The 27,643-nt window shown below is 39.3% G+C and overlaps 1 protein-coding gene across 4 annotated transcripts in view; it reads right to left on the bottom strand.

Annotated features, from left to right (window-relative positions):
- The window catches only part of SCAF11 (SR-related CTD associated factor 11), a 50,530-nt gene extending 23,331 nt beyond the window's left edge, over positions 1-27,199 (bottom strand). Inside the window, exons 1-4 of one of the 4 annotated variants that reach the window (XM_055808822.1) lie at positions 26,842-27,199; positions 10,812-10,890; positions 9,840-9,994; positions 723-800 (exon numbers count right to left, since the gene is read on the bottom strand). In XM_055808822.1, coding sequence (XP_055664797.1) covers positions 723-800; positions 9,840-9,994; positions 10,812-10,872 — 294 coding nt within the window. In that variant the 5' untranslated portion in view covers positions 10,873-10,890; positions 26,842-27,199. Of the gene's footprint in view, positions 1-722; positions 801-9,839; positions 9,995-10,811; positions 10,891-26,073; positions 26,410-26,841 lie in introns of those variants that run through there. The other 3 variants (XM_055808820.1, XM_055808821.1, XM_013302958.3) reach the window with 3 other exon arrangements.
- Between the last annotated feature and the right edge of the window lie 444 nt (positions 27,200-27,643).

Raw genomic sequence — 27,643 nt, 5'->3', positions numbered from 1 at the left:
GTTTCCTTTGCAGGTGACTACCTGGGCCTCTAGAAGCACAAGAAACCGATACTGGGAACCTGTTCTCTAAACATCTCAAAATGCAAACCCGACAGCTTCAGAATTACTTTTAACCATAATTTCACCAAAGAATTTCAAAATTGGATACAGAATTATCAGCATCTTTCTACATACATTTTCAAGATCGTTTATCAGAATCAAGTTTTATTTTCCTATTTCATAAACTACTCTCCACAGCAGTATTATTCAGAAAAACTGAAAAAAAAAAAAAATATCAGAAATTTACATTGAACAAAGCTTAACATTAACTAATTCCTCTTGCCTTCATGTGTTTTTGTCTGTGAATTAAGAGGCTGTTAACACACAAGATTCACCTTAGCTAAAATAAAATAAAACGCAAGATTGCATGCTAATTGATATAACACTTGTTTACAAAATCTAGTTAAAACCCACCATACTTCTGTTCTTGGATTTATTAGGAACATTCAAAGATAGTATAAAGTAGCAATAGTAGCTTTATCATTATTATTATTACTGTAAACGCTTGCTTTGAAAAAATAATTAAGAATAGTTCCTAGCTTCAAATATGTAATAGAAGCATCAAAGCAACAATTATTTTGTTAGGAAAGATTAATGACCGCAGACATATGAATAAAAGGCTGCAGCATAACTTGGGCATTCCTACAACTTAAGTTATTTAAGAAAATAAGTCTGGAACTTACCTTTATCTGCTTTTCTAATGCATCAAGCCTGCATACTGCTTGAAATGGTCTGCGATCAATAGGACATGAAGCCTGTGTCTGAAAAATTATTTTTCTTGTTACAAAATCTGTAGTAAGTTAGGAGCAGTCTTCTATACTTATATTTGCTACTACAGTAGCTTACAGAAACACACAAAATTACAACTTGTCCACAATAAGAATGTAATTGCACACATTATCCACACATTCAGTATTTTGTTTCATGTAAGTAGGTTTCTTCTTAGGGGAAAATCTAAAGGAAACAAGAATGTAACTCTGAAGTTGTGTTCAAACAAATAAAAGCATTTTGCATCACATTAGCTACCTTTTTTTAATCCCTGTTAGGTAACTGATTTTATACCAATATGAAAATGTTCTTTTCATTTCTTGTTCTTCTAATGTTTTATTTCTTAATGTTGTTCTCAACAAAAAGTGTGCTGGGTCATGCCCACAAAACTGGTAAGAACAACAGGAAACAGGGTAATACTTTCCTTCATCTTGCATATGTATTTGACTATACATTATTTTTTTTTGCAGCTAGCAGAGAGAACAGATTCCTATGTGTAAGACAACTACAGTTTTACAAATCACTTTGCAAGAAAATGGAATTGAAGATTATTTTATGCTCAGTTTGATGGAAATACAGATTTATTGTTTTTTCCCCAATCACCTAAATGCATTCTTACTGAGGCTGCACTAAGTCAGATAACATTTTATTGCTCTGTGCATGTGTGTTATCCACCATAGAAGAGGGAAACTTCAACTGAAGCTACACCCAACTGGATCATGTAGTGTTAACTTTCAGGGAAATCCCTATTAGATATTAATTTTTGCTGTTAGAGAACTATTTATTAGTTTTAATTCCAGATATGCGTTGGGGAGGGTGTTGGTGGGTTCTTTTGTTTGTTTGTTTTGGTTTTTTGTCATCCTTCCCCTCCCTCCCCTTCATTCCATTGGCCTTCACAGGCTCAGTTCAGAACCCTTCCAAAAGAAAGAAAAAAGCCCCCACACTCAGCCTCCAGTCCTAATTCATCCACAGAACAAGTAGATTAATTGTATGCCCTTCAGAGGCATGCAGTTTCTGCCCTTAAAAGAATATTAGGGTTTTACACTTTATATTTATGCAAGCAAGATGCAGTATTACAATCGCATAAGCAGCTATGAGAAACCTGCATATGAACTCTGCCCTGAAATTCAGTGTTGAACTTCATTCCTGTCTTTCTATTGGGGCTTTTAATTTTCCAGTTCATTCCATTCTTTTCTCAATTTCAAATAGTGCTCAACTTCTTTTTCACCTACGCAGCCCTCAAACCTTGAGGATTCAGGAAGCTTTTGATTTCAATTGAAGTAGACAGAACAGAAGTTAGATAATTAAAAAAAAAACAAACCACCCAACAAAACCAAAAAACCCCAGGCGTAGTTTCATGAACAAGTTGTTGAACAAGAACATACGCTAAAGCCATTACCTCTCCTTTTGATGCTCTGGTATTTTATCCTAACTAAAAACTTCCCCCTGTTGGGGGATACCATTGTTCCCTTCGGTGTCAGGGGCTTGTTTAAGAAAAGCATATTGGGTAATTAAGCCAGTTCCCTAAGGACTCTGATTATGAAGAGTTTTTGTCCTGTAGTCAACATAAAGTTAACTCACAGTAACATAGCAGTGTATTATTCAGCTGGGATATTTGATAGCATGCAGTGCACTCTAACTGCTGAATCAGCTGCAAGCTTCAAGGTAAATACTTTGATTCTTAGATATACCAGACTTTCAAAGATAGGTAGGAGCAAGTTAGTTTTCTTAGTAGTTTTCAGTCTCATTTCAGGATTCACCTTAGCTGAAAAGTAAGCTTTTCCAAGAATACAATCTGTTTCTATGTTACATTTACACTTGAATATTAAGTTATGTTCCCAAGTCTAAGTCACAGTAAGTTATGTGTATTTATTGCAATGAAGTATCATAGAGTACTAGCAGCAATCCACATGACAAGCGTTTTTGCTCCACTAGAAAAAGTATTCGCTCTTATATGTTCAGTTCTTCTGGACAAATGTTCAACAATTACATACAGTTATACATAGTAGCAGAAAAAGAGGAAAACATTCTGGAAGCATCAAAAGCTACCGTTAGGTTCAGGTATGTTCAGAAAAAGCAGATGCTCTTTCCACTCCTACTCAGTTGCTTTTCATAGCCCTAGCACTATCTGATAGTTTGTAACATATCTCAAGCAAAATTCCAGTAAGGACAGGACAGTCCAATGTGCACCCCCAGGCCCCCTAGCACAGTACAGTTGTTGGGTAGCCTGAGGAAAGCTAGAGGTTACTTCATCTATATAACACTTTTGTCTAAACATGCATCAGCTCTCATCTGTCTGCTAACATACAAGACCAAGCCTTTCAAATGGAAATGGAAGAAAAAAAGTTTCCCCTGTTGCTTTTTCTAATGACAAGACTGAATTTGCGCTGATACAGAAAGGAGTAAGGGTAAAAAAACCTGACTACATTTTTACAAGAAGCAGTCACGAGGAGTGGTGGCCTTTCACCATCTCTCTCATTTTTGAGACTATGGTTCAGTAACAAAGAAGGTGTTGAGTCTTTAATCCAAGGCAAGTTAGCAGTTCCTCCCTTCTGAGGCTTCTGTTCAGGCAGCATCGTAAGTAATAATGAATGTACACTGTCCTTTTTGGGGAAAAATATTTGAAACAAGAAAAAAAGCCGCTGAGGTGGGGTGAGTCCAAGCAGCAGCTATCAATTTTACTATGCACAAGGGAGGACTGTGTGGGACTGGTCACAACTTAGAAAGACCTTCTAAGTCTGCAGTATCTTCCTTTAACATAGCTGTTTATTTACATAGCTGCATGTTTACTACATGCAGAACACGTAGTATTTAATGTAATCATCAAAATCATGAGAACCTCACAGCGGGTATTTGTGACTTGCTTTGCTTTTGTTCCCAACAGTGCTTTTCTTGGAAAATCAGAGTAGTAGCTTAACACACTTCAAAATGTCTTAGATTGCTTTACTCTCCACAAGAAATTACACAGTTTTCACGTTAAAACTGGTAACTCCGCAGTGATTCATTCTTTCACCTATCCTGTAATATCCAGAGAAATCACATCATAAAATATGTAAAGCATTCATTACACCTGCAACCCCTGAAAAGCTATCCATGAGCACGTGTGTTTGTTCTGAAGTTTTCCAAAGTATCATTTTATAGTACTTGGTTTTGACTATCCTCTAGAAAAATCTTGCTTTAGCTCCACAGGCATAACCTAGCGTTCAATATTCTTGCAACTGCTACAGCACCACATAACTGTGATCTCTGAACTCAAGGAGAACTTATCCCTTATTTTAACTGCATCACTTCAGGCAGCACTTGACCAAAGTGAGGTAGACAAAAGGCTGAAGAGGTTACTATACACCAGCTGGGAATTTTCAGGAAGCTATACAAATAGGTGCAATCTAACCCCAAAACATATTTGGCTGGTAAAATAACTAGATATTCCCATCTCATCAAGTTCCATATTATGAGGTTTCATAACAAGTAGTAACAAGGTAGGAGTATGGAATTAAAGTTGCTGCAGTAAACCCGTTCCTCTGCATTTTTTTTTCCTTCAAGTGGCCCATAATATAGTCTGTTCAACTACTGTACTGAAAAGCTAATCCAAAAAGAAACATGATCCTGCACTCTTTACTGCTTTTTTATTAGAGAAGCTGTTAAACAACAGAAAAAATACCAGATTCTCCTAACTAAATTCAGGCTTAAAGGTGAGGTTTAGACTTTAAAGTAACATTTTTCTGTACATTTCACTCCACCTAGTAATAATAGTACACTAAAAAGCCCACAGTTTTACCTTGAACTTCAGTGAAAAGGGAGACTGTAACACACACAGTAGGAAATACCTGTCCACAGTTTGATGAAAGAAGAGAAGGAAGCATGTAAAAACAGTCTACTTAAGAAAAGCAAGTACATGTAAAGTTTTTTGAGTTATGCTTCAGGAAAGCACTGTTTCTGATAAGAGATGTTGGGTTTTTGGGTTTTTTGAAATATCATTCATGGGTAGTAAAGACACAGAATGCATAAGAATAGAGATTCTAGTCTGAACACCTAATCAACAGACTACCTAGTCACAATTCCAAACAGCTATCTTCTCTCTACCTACATCGTGTAGTTGGCTACCCCTTAACTTCCAATCCAAAATTGCCATAAAGCACTGACAAGTTGTGTCATTGTACGTACTTTGACACTGTATTATTGGAAGAATTATAGTCAAATGCAAAATCACTCATGCAGACATTTACACTACATTTCAGTGGCGTGAACATTGGTAGGCTGCTGCATGAATGTACTTGATAAATCACAGCATCACAAAATGGTTAAGGTTGGAAGGGACCTCTGGAGGTCATCTTGTCCAACTGCCCACCTTAAGCAGGGGAACATGTCAAGAACAACTGTATACCACAAACATGTAATTTGAAAAAAGGTATCTAAAGCCTAAATTTTCTGAAAGAATTTGAGTAATACAATTTTTCAGTGTAGCAGTTCTCAGATGCATTGTCTACATACACATTTCCTTGGATGCACTTGAACAAGAAGGTTTTTTTATTGTTGTTTTGGTTGTTAGGTTTAGTGTTTCTTTAAAAACACTGCATATTTGGTTCGTGATTGTAATCTTAATCTTGCCCACAGTGCTCTGTACCACAGATCACCGTGGAGCTTGTTGAAACATAAGCCAATTCCTTCCTATATACTTTAGGACAAAAGAAATCCAGATCAGAAAGGATACACATTAAGAATTCCAGTTACCATACAGGTTAAGTCTCTACCCTCAGGAGACTACACATGTGCAGTACACTCTACATAATCAATGATCCAAACCTTATACTAGCACAAAGGAAATTACTATTCTAATAACAGCACATCTGCTAGAAATGTAACACAAGACAGCCCTTTGTGCCAACTGCTTAGCTTTAAGTCAACAACTGATACTACACAGGGCCCTGCCTGAATATGCCCCAATGCTCTGGAGAACTTACAGCTGAACATACTCCACTTTCAAACCCTCCAGATGAGGCAAAATGAATGAGGGAAACCAGGTGCAGAGACAAAGAGATACAAGCTTAGTAAGGGAGGGTCACTGAAATCAAGGTCTCTTCCACAATCATTGTGTTAATGCAGATAGCACACAACCTTTTCTTTAGCACTCCCCTCTCATGATGGTTTATAAGAGGAATTAATAGATAGAGCAAGGATAGAAGTCTTCAGTATATTTATTAGCAGTCTGAAGAACAGAGGGGAAGTTAAAAAGCCTAGAGTAAAGCAGAGTAAATATTTAATCTCTAATTTAAGATGGTTTTCTTCGAATAGAACACAAAAAAAGTAGACAATTTTCCTCTAGTGCATACAGGCAAGATACTACTGCTGCTAAAGCAGTTGTCTTAGCTGAAGTGATTTTGGCTACTTGCCATTGATACCTAGGTTGACTTCCCTTCACATAAGCTTTACTGAAATGCTTCAGAACTGATTATTATAAAATAGAACATACGTGCTTACCAACTGCAATACAAAATACAAGCATACCAGAAAAAAAAGGGTAAAAAATTTAGTTTTGACCCAACTAGTTTTAATCTACTAGTGGTATTACAGACAAGAGAAACACATAATATAATTATTTCCCTTCATGTAACACAACAGGACCAATGTTTGAAGACTATCGGGGGGGGGGGGGGGGGGGGGTGAGTGTTGGGTGTTCTGTCTCTGGTCCCCCTGCCCCCCCTTTTTTTGTACACCCAGTAACAGCCAAAGCTCCCTCTGTTATGTGGGCAGAATAATGTTATGATGTACATGTTCTTTATACTGAAAGCAACCCTTCATGTAACTCTATCCTTCATCACTCCCATTGAAAGGTGTGCCCAACAACCTCAGCTCTAGATCTAGTGCCTTTTACTTTTTATGGTCTTCCAACATAGCCTCACTGAAATAGAAAGTCTCAAGCTTGAGAGTCTCCATTCATACATTCCACAACGTTGGTTTACAGAAGCAGTTGACAGCTAGCACAGGGCGAGTGACATTTATGTTAATCTTCACATGTCTACTGAAAACAGTCCCCAACAGTCTGCCTGTGCAGTGGTGCCCAGCAGTTCTTGGGGGAGCACTGGTTAGCATGGCCAAAGGCACGCAAGTTGACAGTCTAGTAGCACAGGAGAGTTTAGTAGTGTAGGCAACTGAATTTAGTGCACAGCAGTGCTCTCAGATGCTGCAATTAATTACAGTAAACATAGGCAAAGAGAGCAGAACGATTTAAGGGACATTTAGAAGTTAATCCAAAGACTAGTTTCTTAGTAAGGATTCTGCTCTCCCCTGCATTTTCCTTTTAGGAGTTGGACACCTTTGAGGAAAAGGGAAAGAAAATACAGCATGGATTCAACTGCAATGCTACTGAATTCTGAAACTAAATGCTCAGATTTAGCCATCAAGATCTGGTATTTTAGATGCTCTGTGGTAAATTTCCTATCCATTTTCAGCCCTTCAAGGAATGAACCGGAAGACACTTAAAAACAACCTTTTTATATAGCTTTTAAGTGCACTTTATCTATACTCTCCCTTAAAAACTGAGATCTTAAAAGTGTTATTGCTGGTGCTTTCAGACAGAAAACCTACAGGTACAACACACTTAATTGCAGTTGCAATGTTGAAACTCTCCTGTAGATAGAAGAGGGAGCAGAAGAGTAAACAAACTCTTACCATCTGCCTAAACTACCCCAGTTTTAATTAGAATATCAGTTACATATAGAAGTCAGAAACTCTCAGAAGAGCAATGATTATGTATAATTTGAAAACAAAAGTTTAAAGAAGTAGTTCCCATTATATTTTGAGGTCCAGATGCAACAGAGAAAGATAGAGGAAATATCCAACTTGAACACAGACTGCTGGCAAAGCTTTTAGGTGTATGGAGCACAACTGTAGATAAACAGAAGAGCACTTCCAGTAATGTGAACATTGGCTTATTTTTTTTTTTTTAAACTCAGTCTTAATTCTGAATTTTGTTATTCTACAGCACTTAAACAGGAAAACAATGGTTTTTAAGCCAATTTATTTATACCTAAAATACTTGATCTTCAAACAGAATCCAGCAGCATATTTTTTGAAAAGCAAATTAATTTTTGTATCTTCATTATTCAGAGTGCCTTAAATTTGACTACTTGTCAATTATTTAGTTTTTGTTAGTTCTGATCAATCAAGAACTAGCAGAGAAAGCTAAACCTTATGCTATACTTCTGAAAAAAGAACAAAATCATTTATTTACTAAATATTAATAGCAGACAAAACCCACATGGCATCAGCATGCTTCAGATGGCCACGTGCTTATAGTATGTTTCTATCATTCCAAACTATAAAACCTCATCTGCTTCCTACAGCTGAAGCCTCTGAACATCTGTCAGGCAGTTTCAACACTTCCCCCCCCCCCTTTACTTTTAATTAAAACTAATAGATTAGGCAATAGAGTTTCATGAACTCAACTGTCAAGTAGCCTCAGAAAAGGAAGACTGGCTGGTTTTACTCATCAGATGTCACTAATGGAAAGAAGCAGTAGAAGCCTTACTTAGCTTTAAAAACAACCCCCAACCATTTTTACAGCGTCACATCTACTTTACTTGTAAACTGTTAAGAGTAGAAGTTGCTTTTATTCTATTTGGATAGTACTTTGTGCTAAAAAAAAAAATCTGACATGACAAGAAAAAAATGTCATTCATTTCCCTCTTTAAAACAAGAAAATTTCCCTTCCTCATTGGGCTTAAAAGCATCTGTTAGATAATGTGAACAAACTGAAATCTAGCAGCAAGCCTTCCATCTACTGTACTGCTTCCCTGTGCTTGTCACTATTTATTGCCTTTCAGCTGCCATTATAATAACTAGCTAAGGAAGTCAGGATAAAATTGTGGATGAGAGTTTCCTGTTCCCTTATAAATAAAAGCACTGCAATTAGTCATTTGCAGACCACAGTATCTGGCAAAAAGAGACTCAGTTTATTATTCGGTTTGTGAATCTAAAGCAAGTTTTACCTAACAACCTTTTTTAAATACTCTTAAGTTCATACAAAATCTTCTGAAGTGATTTATGTTACTGTCTGCCTTCAGTAATAAATAACACAAAAATTAAGGTTAAAAATATAGCAAGTAAAAAATAATATAAGCATATTGTATATATGTGCGTATATATATATATACACACACACACTGTATATATTCATACATATAAGTTATACCAACCTTCTAAAGGATATACTGAAACCAAAATAATAATTTACTTCAAAAGAAAGTTATTACAGAGAAACTAAGCAGTGGTCTCTACTACAATGAGCAACCAATTTAGGTGCACAGAAGTAGGACAAAAAGCCAGCATCTCATTTCAGCACCCCTCCAATACAACATAAAGCAATTCTAATATGGTGTTTTATATTGGCAATTGAAAAAGTTACAGGAAAGGTACAGATACCAAAGACTTAATGCAATGATTACAGCACGTATGTGAGGACGAAGGGATTAAATAGAACAAATTAACAACAATTTGTTCAACAAGTCATTTTTCTTTAAGGTTCCAGAACAATCTACAAAAGGATTGACATAGAACAAGTAATAGCCATAATTAAAATGAAAATTTTACATTCAGAATAGCACTGAACCATTTAGCTAAATTCTCTTTAGAGTTAGAAAACTAAGGTTTTATCAGACTCATTTTGTAGACAAACATAAAAACATATTGGTCCCAGCCCTGAGCTGACAGTATGACAAACAGCATAACAGATAACAAAATAAGCAATATCAAACAGTATTATGTACATGTCATAATCTTCCAAACAGCCAACACCATTTTCTTTCTGATCCGTAATCTCTAGTAACCATTACTAAGTCAGGATGTCTAGTGAAAGTAAACACAAAGTATGTTACTGCACTAAGGAGAAAGTTTCCAATCATCTATTTATAAACTGGTCATTGAAATACTTCTGTGCAAAGCCAAAATGCGTAACTTTATTTTTCAGTGAAATCTGCCATATCTAATATGGATTTTTTTAAAAAAAAACCACACCCCTTGGTTCTTGGTCTTACCTCAGCCCATTTAAGAATACAAGTCATGCAGAAGGTATGACTGCAGTTTTCAGGAAAACCAATCTCTTGTTCTAGAAGGCAGTTCAGACAGATGGGGCATGTGTCACCATCATATGATAAAGCAGAACAGGAACAGCTTTCTTCATTTTCTTCACCTGGTATTATTAACATTGACATTTAGAGGTTATGACAGTTTTTGAAACAAAGTCTTTCTAGATTTGAATAATAAGGCAGTAAGATACAATTTTCTGTAGTTAAAAGCAAGTTAATCAAGTTTCCATGTGTAATGCAGTCAAAACACTGGCCAGAGGAGTAGCTAAAAGAATGCATTTCAGGTGAAAAACACTACACAACGTATTTCATAGACTACTGTACCAATATTTGCCATTAAAACAAAGGCAAGTTAGCTTTAGTGCTATTTAAAGAAAGCATCACACACCATTTCCTGTTGGCCATGTAGTCATTTAGACATTGTTCTCCCAAGTCCTTCCTCCTCAGATTTTTGTACTGTCTCCACAAAATAAATATAGAATGTGCTGGTTAATTTATGATCTTGTGTACACAGTCTACCTTCACTTCACTTTTCCAGTCTTAGGAATATTTTAATCTGAACATCCTCAAATATTTACCTTATCATGCTCTCAATTTTAGAAATTGTTTTCAGGATATAAAAATGCAAGAACTTTTCTTCAAGGAATTCTACTCTAAATCAATTGGTTTTTTCTGAATAATAATTGACATCTCCATTTTTGTTCTGCTACTAGAAGTCAACAAGTAAAAAACAGAAGAGACAAGAGAGGATTTGGGGACTCCATAAGCCAAAGAGAAATGTTATGCTGAGATAGTGCTTATGTTTACACAAACCCTCTCAAAACAAGCAGCACACTGATTGAGAGCGCAAATGTAAAATCTGACCCTCACAACTTGAACCTGAATAATATACTTGCCTATTTTCATACACACAGACTTTACCTTCCATGCCTTCATGCTTCTGACCCTCAGTATCTTGAATACAGTGCTTTCTGTTCTTCATCTTCTTACAAAATGTAGTCTGGAAGACATAGAAACAGTTTACACAACTTGTTTAGACTGCAATTTGAAAATAAAAATGACCGCTATGGATTTAATGAGTGCTATCCAGTGCTCTTCATTTCATTAGAACTTTGTAGAGTAGAAACACCTGACATTAAGATTTAGATACAGGTAATGTACAATCTATTTGCAATTTATGAGCATTGTGAATGCTGTCTAGCAACTGACACTTCCAACTTGAAAATGTTTTTGTTCAATAAATGCAAAGTTTTTGCAGTGTTTTAAAACTACCAATGGTGCTTCTATTTTTAAAAGTTAAATGTACTGCTAAGTTTCTATGCAAACCACCCCACACAACACTGCAGTAATTAACATCTGCAAATTGCCCTTCACAAATCGTTGAAGCAACAAAATTAAACACACAAGCACCAGAAGAGTTAGTTGCTTTCCACACCTACCATCACAGTAGTAGTGGCAAGCGAGAAAAGTTACATTTTTACTTTTGCTTGCATTTCGCTTTTGTCATCCAATGAGAACCATGAGCACTCTGAAAAAAATGCGGGGAAAGTTATATCATCAAAACAAGGGACAGGTCACAAGCACAGGTGCAGTTGGAGTATCATGAATGGGAAGGGTGCACCTTTTAATTTTAACTGTTCTGTAAAGCAGCAGTATGAGTAAGAACAACAAAGAAAGAGAATATCCTTGTGATCCACATCAAATAGTTCGAAAGAATTTGATCTCGCATAAGAAACAGCAAGCGTATGTTCTTTGGAGACTGTCCTACTACGTACAGAATGAAACACACTTGAAAAAACCAAAATGTTATCTACACCAAGGACTGAATCTTCTGTGTTGCAAACTCCTGCAATCACAGTAAAGATGGTGTAAGCACCTAAAGCTCCAACCCAACAGCCCTAGAAGGACCAGCAGTTTTCTTCAGAACTATATAAAGCTTTAAAAATTATTTAAATGTACAAATTACAACTCCACAAGAGACTGAAGAAACCAGAAATTACCAAGACCTACTACTTAAGCATTCAAACCTGAAGCAAACCGACTGAGGCTTCAAACCCCTTACTCTTTAATGCCTTTGCTAGACAAAGCAGCACAACAGAGCTGAGAATGCCACAATCGCACTCCTCAACTAAACATCCTCCTATTTCACCTACAAACGACACTAGCTTCCCTTTACCACCTGCACATCCAAGAGAGGGGAAAGACAGAATTTGCCTCCCAAAACTTTTCTTCTAATCAAGTCTTTATTGCTTGATCTTGGCAGCAGGAAGTGTTTTAATGATAATTTCTTTTTTTCTGAGAAAAGAAACACTGCCACAGATACCCATCACATAACATACTTCCCACTTTCTTAAGCAATCCAAGAAAGCAGGACTGATCTGTGAGTCTGGAACACAGACAGTTCATTAAAGAAATGGTCAAAACTGTGAAACTAATTAGAAATCTGTAAATAGAATTCTAAATGGCTTCAATGTTCCCATTAGAAATTACTTTTTAATTCCCCAAAAAGAACATGTGAATCAAGTCAACTGAGCGTGGCAAAAAGGGAAAGGAGAAGGTAACAAAAACGTAGTTATAAGGGAATTTTTTCCCTACACAGCTATCTTACCTTGATACAAAAAAATTACTTAAGAAGATATTATTAGGATAAATACTACCAACTGTAGAGCATTTACTAGCACTAATATTAATACGGACTGTGTTGCAGTGAATGCTCTAAGTTGTATTCAAGTTCTGTTAGGAAAACAACTACTGACCAGACCACCTGTTACCTTTTGCAGGCTAGGCAAGATGAAACCTTCAACAAAAGCCAAAGTGCTACTTTAAGATCTAATGCTTTGAACAAGCAATATCTGCATCAAATTAGGACAGGTAAGACCACCAAAGCCACATTTGAACGTAAAATATGAGTGTGAGGTCTGTTGCTTTCATTCTGCTTTGCAAGAGGACTTAAACCTCAGCAATGATTTACAGAAGCAGAAAAATCCACAAACTGTGCCCAAACTTGTCTCAACCCTAGAAGTCCCAGTACACTTCATAGTTGAGATAGTTTAAAGACAAGATCAAAAATTCTATACTCTGCATCCATTCACAGAAGAGGTGTTAAATAGACACAATCTAGATATCAAATTGTAGCTTAAGCAGCAGCTGTAAAGTTGACGCTTATTATAACAGAGGTCTTGAGTTCACTAAGACAGATTGCAGAGAACCCACAGGAGCTCTTTAGATGTGTTTCTCCCCAGAAAAAGGTGACCTTTTCTCCATTGTACTCTTTCTAGACACAACAACATCCCTGAAATTCTTGCACAGTTACAGTAAAATAGAGATCCTAAAATTTTGACAGACTATCAGTAAATCCAAGATGTGCAGCAACTGGAAAACATTTACGTAGTGTTACATCACTCATCTCACAAACCTATTAAACAGATACTGAGTGCTGCTAACACATTTCACTTTGCACAGCACAACTTTTTGTCAGTTTGACACCATGCATTTTAGCTGAGTCTAAACAGACACAGAGAAATTTAATATTACTGAAATATAAATATTTATAAACAAAAGACATCATCAAAATTTACATATTATTTAACAAATTAACTTTGGAAAGACTACTTTCTCCACTGCTTTAAAAGGGGCATCACAAGCACTGGAATAGCTGAAGAGTTAACACTGAAGACTGTCATTACATTTATAAAATTAAAACAGAGTTAGGAAAAAAGAACACAGTGGTTTAGGAGAAGCAGACAGCACAGAAAACAGAACTTCTTTTTGTCCCAAAATGTGACATATTCCTTTAGATATTTTTAAGCTTCAAGAAGATTTGGAAGTATTTATCAGACTTTGCCATTCCAACTACATGCCATACAAGAAATCTGTAGTCTTGTCTGGGGAGAGACAGTGAAAGAAGCGAGAATTATTTTTTTTTTGTCATTCTCACAGTTACCAAATCGTATCAGCTCTCATGAATACCATATTATGTCCATATCCATGACTAATCATGTCTGATTGGGCAAATATGTATTTGAATGCTAATATCCAAAGAGTACTTCTACCAGATTCCAGTGACTCATGACCAATAAGCTTTAGTCATCATCATTTAGTTGTCGATGTGAAATATTAGAAAATACCTCAAGACGCACACATGCAAGGCACTTGACAAGACAGCAACAAGCACTATACTATGCTAATACTGCTAAAAACAAAATCAATCCCCCTCCCAACTCTATAGATAAAATACTTTCTGAGAATGCCTAAAGACAGCATAGCACTGCAGCCAAGATGGTACTTTTCTAGTGCTTCTAAGTTTTCAATGGAATGACTTTGTAAAGATAAATACTTCATTTAATTTCATTTTTGAGATAAAGGCAAGAATAGTTTATTAGATGGAAAAGAGTGAACAAGGACATTACCACAAGTACACACCACCACTCCACCCCCCCATTATTTTTAAATTAGTTACATTTAAGTTTCTAGGTTTTTCTTCAAAGGAAATTCCTGTTCTTGTCTTCATAGGAGGCAGATGCCAAAGATATCTGCCAACAAACGTGCTTAATCAGAGTTAACTGTAGAACATGGGAATAGACTTGCCACTGTCTGAGAAACATAATTTCATGATGTACTTAAGCAATTCCGTAAAGCAGACTTACACACTAAACAACTTTCTATACCACAAAAATAATATAAAAGGTAAATCATACTTTTAACACAAACTACTTCATACAATTCATAACCTAAAAATACAGATGTATTTCAACACTAATTCATTGTGTATGCAGAAAGAAAAAACTTGGTCTGTTCAAAGTCATGCTACTGAATTTCTTACTAAACTAAAATTTACTACATTAAAACCTTAAAATCAAATAAGCACAGAAAAATCATAGGATGAAAATTTATAGTAGCTTAATTACAAGTGACACATGAAATTAGCACATGCCTCCTTTTTTACTAACTACAAGACAAAGTCTTTACAAGCATTCCTTATGGCCTGTAAAAAAAATGCACCAGCTGAATACATTTTGTCCAATACAGCAATGGTCTAGACACCTGTCTGCACAGAAGTAGACTTGTTCAATTGTAAAGGGAAAATCAAGAACACAGGCAACAAGATCTCCAGTAAGCAAGTGCAGAAGTTTGTCCAAGACTGGCTTATTCTTGTTCCCTTACTGGACTTAAATTAACCTTTCAACTTCTTAAGATACATGTTGCATCAATACTCACAGAACAGTCAAAATAAGTCACTACTGTTTCTATTAAAAGCATTTTCTTTCAAAAAGGATTTGTGGCACTTTTAGCTGTGTTTTGATTTCTTTACTAAGTTAAGAAACGATCAGTTTCAAATATGAAACAACAGTCAGCCATACATTTAGCGTAGTTTGTTTGTTTAATAAAACAATAACAACACTTTTTAGTCCTATCAAAATTTTGGGCAGCAGTAAGCAGGACTATTTTGTTCTACGCATTTTGATGCTCTTTAAGAAACCTCTGAAGAAGGTTTAAGACTCTCCCTTAGCAAGCATGTTTTTAAGGAAAACAGATATCAATAATTAGCCACATTTACAAAAACGGAGATTTTTTTTTCAGTAATTAATGGCAAAACACTGAGTCCCCTGGAGTTACCCATATGGATTCACTATAACCTCTGACCACGACTGCACAAATGTCCAGCTACTGATAAAAATTTTGAAAACTTCTGCCAGATGTCCTGTGCCATCTTGGAGATGGGCTGAGGAAATACTTAGCATTTCCAATGGCAGCTGAACATCCAAAAAGCTTTTGACCTACTTGTATCACTAAGCCTAATGAAACACATTAAGAAAAGAAAAAAACCCAAACACTAGCGGGTATTTCCAAAAGTACATCAAGAACCTTCACAGTTGTTCTTATTTTCAAAAACTTTTAACTTGTCCCAAGAGCCTGGAAGGTTGACTTGTTTCAAGTGACAATTCAGTGATGATGTTTGCCCTCCAATAAATGAGGGCTAAACTGAGGATCTGGAAGCACTTACCATGGATTTGCTCCTTTATGTAGTAAAATCTCATGGCCCAGAACATTAGTGAGAATAGAACCAAAAGGCAGACTCAAAAGAGGGCTTTTAAAGAGGATCTTTACTCTTTGTACACTCAAATTACACCTTGTCTGCATTGCCAAATGGAATGCCATAGAACCAACAAAGATTAAGAGAAAGAAAAAAGACCGGTGCTATGCTTTGGGGAATAGAAAGAGAAACCTTTTTTCTATAGGTGGTTTAAGCCTATTCATGTAGATTCAGTGACTTGGAAAGAATCAGTGCTATTCAGGCAAGGAGACACTGCTGATTTAAAGACTTTTTCCAGACCCTCTAAGGATGCAATTACCAAGAGAGCTAATCTAATCTAACAGCCTGCTGCCACCAAAAGCAGCAGCTCTGTTTCTCACCACTAGTAATGGTCAGCAGACTCAGCTAAAAGCCACACATGTGGCAATGAAATTGCAAGTGACAGAATGGGGGAAGGAAGACATAAAACGGGATTGCCCCTTTTGGCAGTGGCAAGGTGCTAGAATAGCTAACTAAGACTTTGTTGTCAAACTGCCCCCCTTCAAGGACATAGCAGTACCTAGGTTACCTATCAAGTCCATGAAAATGCAAAGTAAAACCACAGGAGAAAACTGTCAAAAGCCAAATGACTAGAACTGTACTATTCTAAACAGTACACTGCCCCTTCTGCCAACCTTCCCCTTCCCTACACAAAAGAAAAAAACCCCTCCAAAACAATACTGTGGATATCCCCCTCAGGGTTTTTTTCCACAGCAAGATGCTGACAAGCACACTTACGTTGCAGATGCTGTGGCTACAGCTATGTCCCTGCTACATCCAATACTTTAGTTTTTGTGGCCACCTCAACAATAACAAACTGAACAGCAGTTGCAGACACTCCAACACTTATGTCCAGCCAGCACTCACACAAGCATACAGGACAACGTCGTAACTGCCTCCTATGTGAGGAAGGCATGCACAACTCAATGGAATTGTGCAAACACAGCTTGAGGAACCACAGCAGTGGCTCAGATGCAGCAATTATGGTCTACTAACCTGTCTGACCATACAAAGAGCCAGTAGTTCAAGGAAGATTTAGAAACTTACAGTGGACACACACACAAGGTAATCAATTTCCTTCCTGTATAAAGCTTATAATCGTAAATGACTCAAAACCTGCCATACAAACCTTTTCATGTGAAGTCAAGGGAGTAGGCAGTGTTCCTCACTGTAGTTTAACAAAAGAGCACTTGCAAGACACGGGCAAAACATCGGGGCAGTAAGAAAGATGTTATTTTGCAAGACCTCACATATCATATTATAAACTGTGGAGGAGACATCATATCTTTTACAGGATGTTACGTGTTGAAGTGCTGTTACAAATCAGATTGAACTCTGGTCTAGCATTTAAAACATTTCCATTTACTAGACAGTATAAGAAGGTAGACAATGTCAGCAGTACCACTGCATGTACCCATACCGTAACAAGTCAGGCTGATCCAGAAGTTTCTTTAGTGTTTTACAGTTATTAACATAGCTGAAGAACACTTTATTCATCATCGTTACTCAGACACGTAAGGGTGAATAACCATGTTCTAGCTCTACTTAGAAAAGTCACTATCCAAAAAACTTAGCCAAAAGAAACTCAAAACCCAACAGATTTATGCATGTGAGAGACTGAAGACAGTAACAAAGTTCGCATCACCAACAGGTATCTATTAAGGAACCTCCCACCTCTGTACTGGGAAACTCGTGCGAGGGACAAGCATCCCTACACGTCAGAATCCTAGTCATGCAGCTGGCCCCCTGATCTACCAGCCTTCAAGGTCCTTTCCTTCCCAAAGTAACCAGTTGTCATTGGTTTTTAGTAAAGTAGTAGTAAGAAAACTAATGATGTAGTTTACAGAAGAACCATTAGCACTGGAAAGCAACCAGTAACAAAACAGCAAACTCAAAAATCTTGTGCTAAAATTCAACTGATAAAGCTATCACAATCTGCAGCAAAATTCCAAATCCTGTCCCAAGAAAACATCCAAAAGCGAGTCATTTTATCAGTCTTTAGTAGTAGATAACTTAAGACAACACAAAGCACCAAGGTTTGTGAAACACTGTTATATGGCCCCTCCTCCCTCGCAAAGGTGACACACGTGCAAGGGCCAATTTGCTCATCAGAATCAGGAGCATCCACATAACTACCGGGATAATCCACAGAAAGACTGATACTTCCACAAGCCATAAAAGGTATGATGTTTGGCCAAAATAGTTAAAGCATCACAGGGATATTAATTCTCTTTGTCAAAAACACACTGAAGAAAGTTTCCCTGCATATATCAGTTCTCACCATGCTATCACACCAGGCTGAGCCCTGTTTTCTGAGAAAGCTCACGAAGAGGCGAAGGAAAGCTGATTACAAGCTTGCACAGCAGCTAGTAGCTTTTAGACATGACAAATTTGAATTCGTTGCTGAACTAGTTACCTTACTGGCACTGATGGGTAATTACCTACAGAAGGCCAATTTCATTTCTCATCTTTCTGCACTGTCAACCATAAAACACTTTGTTACACCAGAATAGGTGGCAAAAGTTTAGGATGTCTCCTGAACTCATTTTAAGGGCTCATCAGACCACATGACATTACATGCCACAGTAGAGCAAAATTAGCGAAATGACAGCTCTATACTATCAATACATTCAGGGTAACCACTGACAACCAAGATGGTCCAGTGCTTTGGCAAATTCAGTTTGAAGACTGAGAACCAGGTGAAACTAAACTTGCTAGTCACCAAGGGGGGGGAAAAAAAAAAAAGCACTTTTCAGAGTTCATTGTCACAGTGCAGTCTCATTTGATTCAAAGTATATATTCACAGCTGATCAATCTAACCTGTAATTTAAAGTTATGCTTGCCTTCTTACCGGCTCTTTAGTGACATTTCTCAGATATCTGAGAAAACCCCTTTCTTCTCTGCCACAGGACAAACTAGGTTACTCAAGCTTCTGTCAGCTCTTGACAATGAGAAAGCACTGAAGACAAAGCCACATAGTTTCCCTGCACACTGAAGTAAGGTAATTTTGTAGAGTGGCTTCTCAGTAAAGCTGCCACTCGTAACACTGCTTTCCAAAGTGTTCTGAATTATATGAGTCAATCCTAGACCTATTCTTTACAGAAGTATAGTGGGGTTCATGATAGCCATAAGCAGGAACACTTATTGGAGCCATGGTTAACTCCCGCAGGAAAAATCAGCTTCATTTATACAGAAGACAGGGTGAATAGAACCTTCTAAAGACTGACACAAGGTGATGAAATGTATATTCACAGAAATTAAGAAACCACCCTATTTTGCTTTCCAGAACCAGTATTTTCAATAGAAGGCAATATGCACTGTGCTGCTGTTTCACGTATGCATGTGTTCGATAAGAATCCCAACAGAAGCAGCACTATACTACAACCACCCCCGCAGGGAGAACATGCATGTATGCCAGAGGCTGTCATGTCATTTCATACACTGCTGATAAAACACTGAAGTACCGTAGTGATTAACATATTACAAAGAAATATGGAACAGAAAACAATGTACATAACACTCTCACAAAATGTGTAATTCAGCACTTACTTGTTTCTTCTAAGTAGTCTGTGACTAAACTGGGTGAAATTGAGATTTACAAATAACAGGAACTAATTAGGGATTAGGTACTATTGTCGTGGTGCACATGGTTCAAGCAACTAAATTAAATCAGCATAAACGCATGACCTTGCCTTCCGCTGCTGAGGGTCCTTAGTCACATGCATACTTTTGCAGCTGGAAGGGATAGCATTACATACCTAAGTCAGCAAAAATGGCTCAGCCATTTCCAAGAACAGTTTTTTAAAAACAAACATACTTTTTTTCTAGCCACTTGGATGCACTAGTATTTTCATGCTCTCCACCAAAGAGCAGATATTTGGCAGTGGGTCACTGTGATCTAGAACACGCTTTCCACACAAGCAACCCTTTCAAATCTAGCCATCACAGATCTGAGAAAAGTTTGCATTTGCTCAAGAAATCTTTGCTAGACATTGCATTTATTCCGCCCCCCCCCCCCCCAACTGGATCTGTGCTTAGCATACACTAATAATTCGAAGTTTCTATCCCACTGCTACACTATACATGCAACATTCCCACAAGATGAATGAGCATACTTCAGCCAGTGCTATGGCAACACAGCAGGACTTGTTGCAATCATTTCTCTGATGCTAAAGAAATCAGGAAGACCATCTTTATTTTCCTGAACATGTCCAAATAGCTGGACTTAATACCAGCGATGCAGGAGCTGAACCAAAAGACCTTCCAGAGACAGAAGTGGAAAAGCCAAGCCCTTTTAACAGAGGAAGGAAAAATGACGGACAAAACTGATGAAGCAAAACTGAACTCAAATGAAAAGCTCAGGGGCACTAGCAATGGCAAGAAGCACAGTTTAAGATGCAAAAAATTAATGGGGCAACAAAACTAGAGTGGTAGGTGATTAGAAAGCTATATTGAGCCAAAGAAGAAAGGGCTGAATCCAGCAAAGGAAGAAACAGCATACCATTGTCCGATTACAAACTACCACTATTTTTTTCTTTCACATACATCATGGTAGTGTTATTTCACAGTTTCTAAATGTTGAAGCCCTACAAACTGAAGGGCATCCCTCTGACAAAATTTATGTAATGTATAGGCTTCCCTATAATTTTATGGATTTACTTAAATGGAAAAAAATGCACTACAGAAGATTGCATAGAACTATACGCACATGCTTGATAAAAATATACAGAATTTAAGCCCTCTATTAAAAGCATGCTGTTCATTTTGAGCATCAAGAGTTTAGCGATATGACAAGTTTTTTCAATATTAAAAAGGTTTCCACAAAAAGTAATTTCAGCTTACATGTAAAATAGACAGTGACTCAAAAACAAACAAAAAAAAGAAAATAACATAGCCATTTAAAAGTACATTTCGTCTCTCTGAGGCATATACTTTTAAATAAGCACTAGATAAAAGCTACAGTGTCAAAAATGTGGTCCTCAAGTTCCTTTTGACTGTGAATAACAGTATTTTATAAGCTCAGGTCAAAGACCTAGACTAACTTCTTACAAATCTTGGACAAAAAGAAATGCTTGTGTTTTTGGAAAATGGTAGAAACATAGAGAGTTTGCAAAGGCTTTATGACAACTGAAATAATTTTAAGTGCAACTGTATTGTGCACAAAATCTACAATATCTGTAGGATAGCACTGCATTACAGGACACTGCAGTAGTAGTAGACAGATAGGGAGTAAACATTTCAGTTACTGTTGATTTTGCTTTCACAGCTCTTACTCAGTGATAACTTTCAAGATAGCTAAAATAAAGCTGGAAAAACATGGCCAGGAACAGAAGACAGATATGTGAGAAGGTTTCCTTAACACCAACAGCAATACACAAAAGGTAACAGAAGCTATTAATCATGCAAGAGGGAAAAGCCAGATCTGAGCTTGCAAATACAATCTGAACTCCTTCACCTTTCCTTTAAACTTTATGAAGAGAGCCTACTAATAGAAAAACATGCCAATCACCATTTTGGGTTACTTTCACCATATAGATGACATGAAGAAATCACCTACAGAAAACCAGTACTTTACTGTAAATTCTTAAGCAACCAACCTGGTTTTTGTGATAACTGATTATTTCATTGCAAAGCTTCAAGGACTTAACCTCCCACATCAACAATACTATAAGCTCCTTACAGTGATGAACCCCATTCTCTTGTAAAGTTTCTTGCCAGTATAACAACCACAGAATAAGCACTAGTACCAACTAACTTATCCAAGAGTCACATAAAGGTGCCCTTCTTGCTTGTGCTGATGAAATTACATCTAAAAACCACAACTGCATAGGTTTAGGAAGAAGAATATACTTTACCTTCATTGTTACAGGTATCTTTATTTGGTACTGTTTCTAAAACAAAACTCCAATGAGCTAAAGATAGTCCTAACAGGCTACTTTTCTTCAACTGTTTCACGGAACTACCGTGACTTTTCGTTACACCTATCTATCCACAGAGGGCACTACCTTTTACATCACAAGTAACAAACTAAGAATGTTTAAAAAAAGCAAAACTGCGCTAAGAAGTGTGTATTCAGTGGCTGTATAGAAAGCAAAGAAGAATTTCGTTGTGCCTGCAATATCCAGAATTGCTGAAGTAATTTGCTGTGGGTATGAGCAGTCCAATTAAGACAGCCCATCTACCTTCAGATTCTACCTTAAAGCTCAAGTTTTGAGCATCAGTAGAGCTCAGTTTCATATAAGGGTCTCCACCTCTCCTGTGGCAACCAAGAAAGGTTAGAAGTCTTCACTGCTGCAGTTTTGGCCTGTGTTGCGATCTAAAGGTATGAACATACATAAAATTTCTATCAGACACTGATCTAATGGAATTTCATATTCCTTATTACTGCTGGCAGTCAAACAAAAGCCAGATAGTAAGCAGAGAGACAACAAATGTTAACTCACTTGATGTTTCCAAGCAATTTAATACTAGCTTGGAAAAGTTCCAAACATCATTAAATGCATCACTCAGGTTTACTCACAGATAGTACCTTTGAAGGCAGATCAGAGTTAAGCAGTACTTACAGACACAATAAAAGAGGAACAAAGATTGCATTTTAATGGGAGTTCACCAATCCTTAAATAAAAACTGCATTAAGACAAACACTATTATTAGTGTTTATTAGAAAAAGTGATCAGATACTGCAATTTACCATGGTATTAGGCCTTAGAAAACAACTTCTGGAAGACATACTTCTTCTTCCCAATTCTCTTTACATATTTATTTATTTATTTTAATATTTATACACACAGACATACATGTGAAATCTGAAATAACCTCAGGAAGTTAAGATGAAATACCACAGGCCACAGAACCATAATATTAAAATGTTACTTTTTTCATATTTGCTGCGATGGAGTATTTTTGAGTTATTAAAATTTTATGTTCTTATGGAGAAAAAAAAAGTAATGCTACTTTTTCCATCAAGACAATTTGTGAGACAGCATTAATTGTTTAAAAAAGGAATGGGTAAAAATTTTCATTTAGCACAACAACATACACAAATGTAAGGCACAGATGTACATATGCCTGCAGGGGTGTGTGCATGTGAATGTATTTGTTACCTAAATAAATGCATGCTATACAAAGTTTATTTCAATCTCGCCTACTTATACATAATTACATGCAGTACTTTGACCATCCTTTACCAAGTCAGTTAACAATTTCCCCAGCCTAGAAGTGACAACTTCCATATTTGGTTAAATTTAAGTTGTTTCTCCAACTAGAAGTCTTAATGAAAGCGATCTGATATGCTGTAAAAATAAGATGCAGGAAAGCTAAATGTTTCTAGAAGTAAGAGGCAACTTCCTTAGCTTTTCTTTTTTTTTTTTTTTTTTTTTTTTTCTTTCTAATTCCTGAGACAAAAACTACTTGTTGAAGCTGGTGTGGACCAGTGAAGTACAAATTGTACACATTCAACCTCCGAGACCCTTTCCAACGCAGTCACCATACCTTTGGCGCTCCACCAGACCCACATACAGAGGCGACTGACAACTGTTCAGGACAGCAGAGCCGCTGCTTTAGGGAACAGAAGGGCAGACACGCATTCACCTTCCATCTTCCAGCAACTACAGTCCTCCATTTGTTATTTCCTAACTGCAGCTAACTTCCTACACAAGAGAATCATCCTACTCAAGTGTTTCAGGGTGCCGAAACTATGCACCTTTCAAACCCAAACCAGAAATGTTCACAGCTTTCTTCTTGCACACTGTGCTCATATCCTCAACTGTTGGGTAAAAAGAGATCAAACAAGTAGGGAAGAGAAGATACAGTGTCACTGCACTCATATCCTCACAGATCAAGGTCACTGCACTTCAGGGGAAGGTGGACTAGTACATACAGATGAAACAAAATGTGCCTACACTGCTGAAAAGCCATGAACTAGCCCTAGTTTCAAAGCACTAAAGCACGTGCTTTTTTTAGCACTTGCAAGAAAAGGCAAAAAAACTGGGAAAAGATGAGATTTATAAAATCTACTTCAACTTTAAATGCTTTCAGAATTCATTCAGACAAACTGATAACCTTGGTTGGCAGCACCAAATAATCAGTTCAGCTATCAAGAGTAACAAGAACATGCAGTCCAGTTCCTGCTAACTGGAAGGACATTTTTTCTCCCTCACCTTAAGACTGCTAGCAAAGAAAATCCCAATACTGAACAGCAGACAGACAGACAGGCTTCAAAAATTTTGGTGTAGGTATGGCAAGTCAGTCCATCAAACTTCTTCTAGCAGCGTACTTTCCCCCCGTCAATATCATATACGTTTAAATATAGCATTAATTGAAATAAAAACCACCCTATAATTACCCACTAAAGCCAACTTTAAATAACTTAAGTTTTTGCACAGGTTTCTTAGCATTCAGGACAGTGGAAAACTGAGAAGATTCTGCAAAGAATCCCTGCAAAAGGGAAAAAAAAACAAACAAAAGAACAACAAACGTTTGTAACCAGAACAAAACCATCATGTACCATGAGCAGAATCATCCACAAGTTTTATAAAACCAGAGGCTAGAAGTCATACATCAACTGCATCAAACTACATTCAGTTGAGTGTACAAAAAAGCTCTTTATCATCTGGATGTTTCAAAAGCGACAGCTGTATAACTGGAGAGTAAGATAAACTTACATCTCCTTGCTGAGTCAAACTTAACCTTCACATACCATAAGCACTAAAAATTCATGATGAAAAAACTCACCAAATTCCTGGAGAAGTATTCCCAGTGTTAATCTGAATACGAGATAAACTAGCGAACTCAGTTTACTGCTATTAAAGAAGCTCTGAAAAACACTCACTTTCAAGACCATTATCCACATACACCCCGCCTGCCACAAAGCTGTGGTCTATTCTGGCTATTCACAAGCAGACTTTAAGGCAAGTGGGATATGAAAGAAAATGGATGTAATTCTTATTTGGGCCATTTACCACTGTGGAAACTGACATATCGTCAAACTTAAACTACTGAAAACGAAGCTGCAAAAGATTTAAAATTGTAACCAAAAGCCTAATTAATGCCCGCCTCTGCCTCCTCCTCTCCATTCCCCCCCCCCCCTTCAAGGAGGACAACAAACATTGTATTCCTAGAAATTCTAAAGGGAACATTTGAAAAAGTACATGGGATCATTTCCAAGTCTTTTCCAAGTGACTGAAGAGGATGCTATCCATTTTTTTAAATCGTGTGAACCTCTAAATACAACTTTCAAATTAAAAAGACATGGATTACCATGTATAATCAACCAAATAATAGCAAATTTTTGTCACCCTGTCATTTCATTTAAGAAGCTTAATATTTATTTCTGTTAAGATCGAAAGAAACCATGACAAAACGACTAAAGACTTCCCCCATTCTTCTCTCGTGTAAGAGTCTGAATACCCGCACAGTAACACTCTTAATTAGATTGCATTTCATACTATGATCCACTGAAAGAAAATTAAAACCCCCCAACAGGTTAGCGATATATAAACATAACATCAGACACTAAGTTAGCTAGATCTCCCTTTAAGACTACCAAAGCTATAAAATTACAATCTTAAAATAGCTGTTCAATAATCAAGGACGTTCCAACCTAATTATTATTTAGATATTAACAGCCTGAACTGTCTCTCGACATTTTAAACACGATTCTTTGCCAACAGTACCTAGTTACTGATACTAAACAGACAGCGACTACCTGGCCTTTCTCTCCGTTATCTCATTCTTCGTAAAAATTTAAAATTAAATAGCAGTCTAAAATTAAAACATTGTGAGAGGAAGGGGACCAATTTCAGTCCTACCAAAACTGTTTTGCTTTAAAGTCATAAACGTGAAGATAGGTTGTCAAAGATGAGTTACATTTGGGGCTCAGGCTAATAATACACTTTTAAGACTCACCAAAGGGAAAAAAAAAATAAATGGGACACAATGTACTCTAAAAGACAAGAAGAATTAGAAAGTCTCTCACTAGCTTGATAACCGTACCCCTTCCAGGCTCCAACATTACTATGTGTAACTTCACTGACGTTTAAGCCAGTCGCGACTCCACAACAGCACAAAACCAGAGCTGGGCTTTAAGCTGAGCCCCTCCGTGCGACTTACTCCACAACTGCCAAGTCTTCCAGCAACTCCTGCCGCTCCAAGCCGCTCCTCCAGCAAACGCTGCCGGCACGTACAGCCCCGGGGCGGGCAGGGGCAGAGGGACGGCCGCGCCGCCCCGGGCCGGGATCTTTGTTCAGGCCAGCGCCGCGGCCCCCGCTCACGGATCACCGGGCAGCGCTGCCGCTCCGCCGGGCGCGCCCTCACAAAAGCTGCCGGCGCGGAGGGGCCGGCGGTCTCCAGGGAACGGCGGCTCACGCCGCCCGCCCCCCTTTGTTTCCCCTATCGCCCCGGGAGACGAGGCGGGCGGTCGCGAGCCACCCCCCCCCCCCCCCCCCGCACCCCGCACCGGCCTGTCACGGCCGCCGAGCGCCAGCACCGGGCCGGGCCGGTCTCCCGGCCGGCGCCACGACGCGGGCGGCGAGAGAAGGGGAGGTCCGGAGGGGGGGGAACCCGAGGCCGGAGCCGGCAGCAAACCCCGCCCTCTGCCCGGCGGAGCGGAGGGAGGCAGGGACTCCGGCGGGCTGCGAGCGGAGGCGAAGGCCCCAGCCCGAGCGGGACGGCAGCACCGCCCGCCCGCCCGCCCCCCCCCTCCCTCCGCCCGTCCCCTCTCCCTCCGTCCGTCCCCTCTCCCTCCGTCCGTCCCTCCCGCCGGGCCCCCAGCCCCGGCCCGCGGCGGGCACGGCCCCGAGCACTTCCCCAGCCACACGGGAACTCCCAGGGGGGGCGCCCGCCGCCCCGCCATCCCCAGCTCCCGCCGCCCCCTCTCACCTGGCGCCGCGGCGTCCCCTCACACGGTCGCTGCTCCGCGGCCACTCGCACGAAACGCAGGCTCCGTTTCCCTCCGGCTCCCCGCGCCTCCCTCTGCCGCCTCGGGGCTTCCGGGAGCGGCGCCCGCCGCCCCGCTGCGGCCGAGTAGCGTCCGCCCGGGCGGGAGGCGCGGCGAGAGGGCGGGCTCGGCTGGGCTTGGTGGGGCCCCCGCTCAGCGGCCGCCGGGCCACATGTCCGTGCGCCGCCGGGGGTGCGCAGCGCCGCCGGGGGCCGCTGGGGGGCGCTGCTCTGCCGCCTTCCGCCGCGGAGGGGCTGAGGGGCGGTGGCGTGGCAGCGAGCGGGCGGTGCAACCCTCCAGCGAGACGCCTCCAAACCGCCCCGCGCCGCCGCCGGGAGCATTGTGGGATAGGTCCTCCGGTGCCGCCTTGAAGGGGGGAGGGGCGGGAGGTCACGAGAGGGCGGGGGAGGCGGGAAGGGGAGGGCACGTGACCAGCTGCCGTTGACGGTCGGCGAGGAGCCAATGGGATGAGGGCGGGCGGGCACGCGGGGCGGGGTGGGGCCGCGCGTCGCGGGCGGGGGCGCCCCCTGGTGGCGGCGCGGCGGCAGGGCGCGGTCGAGGGGGGGCGCGGGCAGTGACGTCATGTGGCCGCGACGCGGGGCGCCTGGCGTGCCGACTTTTTTTTTTTTTTTTCTTTTCTTCCCAATTATTTTAATAAAATCAGACCAAGGGCGCTTTGGGCGGGGCCCCGTGGCCGCAGCAGCGCGATCCGCCTGAGCAGGCGGCGAGGGCCGGTGAGCCGGC

The sequence above is a fragment of the Falco peregrinus genome, chromosome 6 (assembly GCF_023634155.1).
Source record: "Falco peregrinus isolate bFalPer1 chromosome 6, bFalPer1.pri, whole genome shotgun sequence".
Classification (NCBI taxonomy): domain Eukaryota; kingdom Metazoa; phylum Chordata; class Aves; order Falconiformes; family Falconidae; genus Falco; species Falco peregrinus.
Note: the sequence above shows the minus strand (reverse complement) of the source record. Positions and strands in the feature narration are given on the sequence as shown.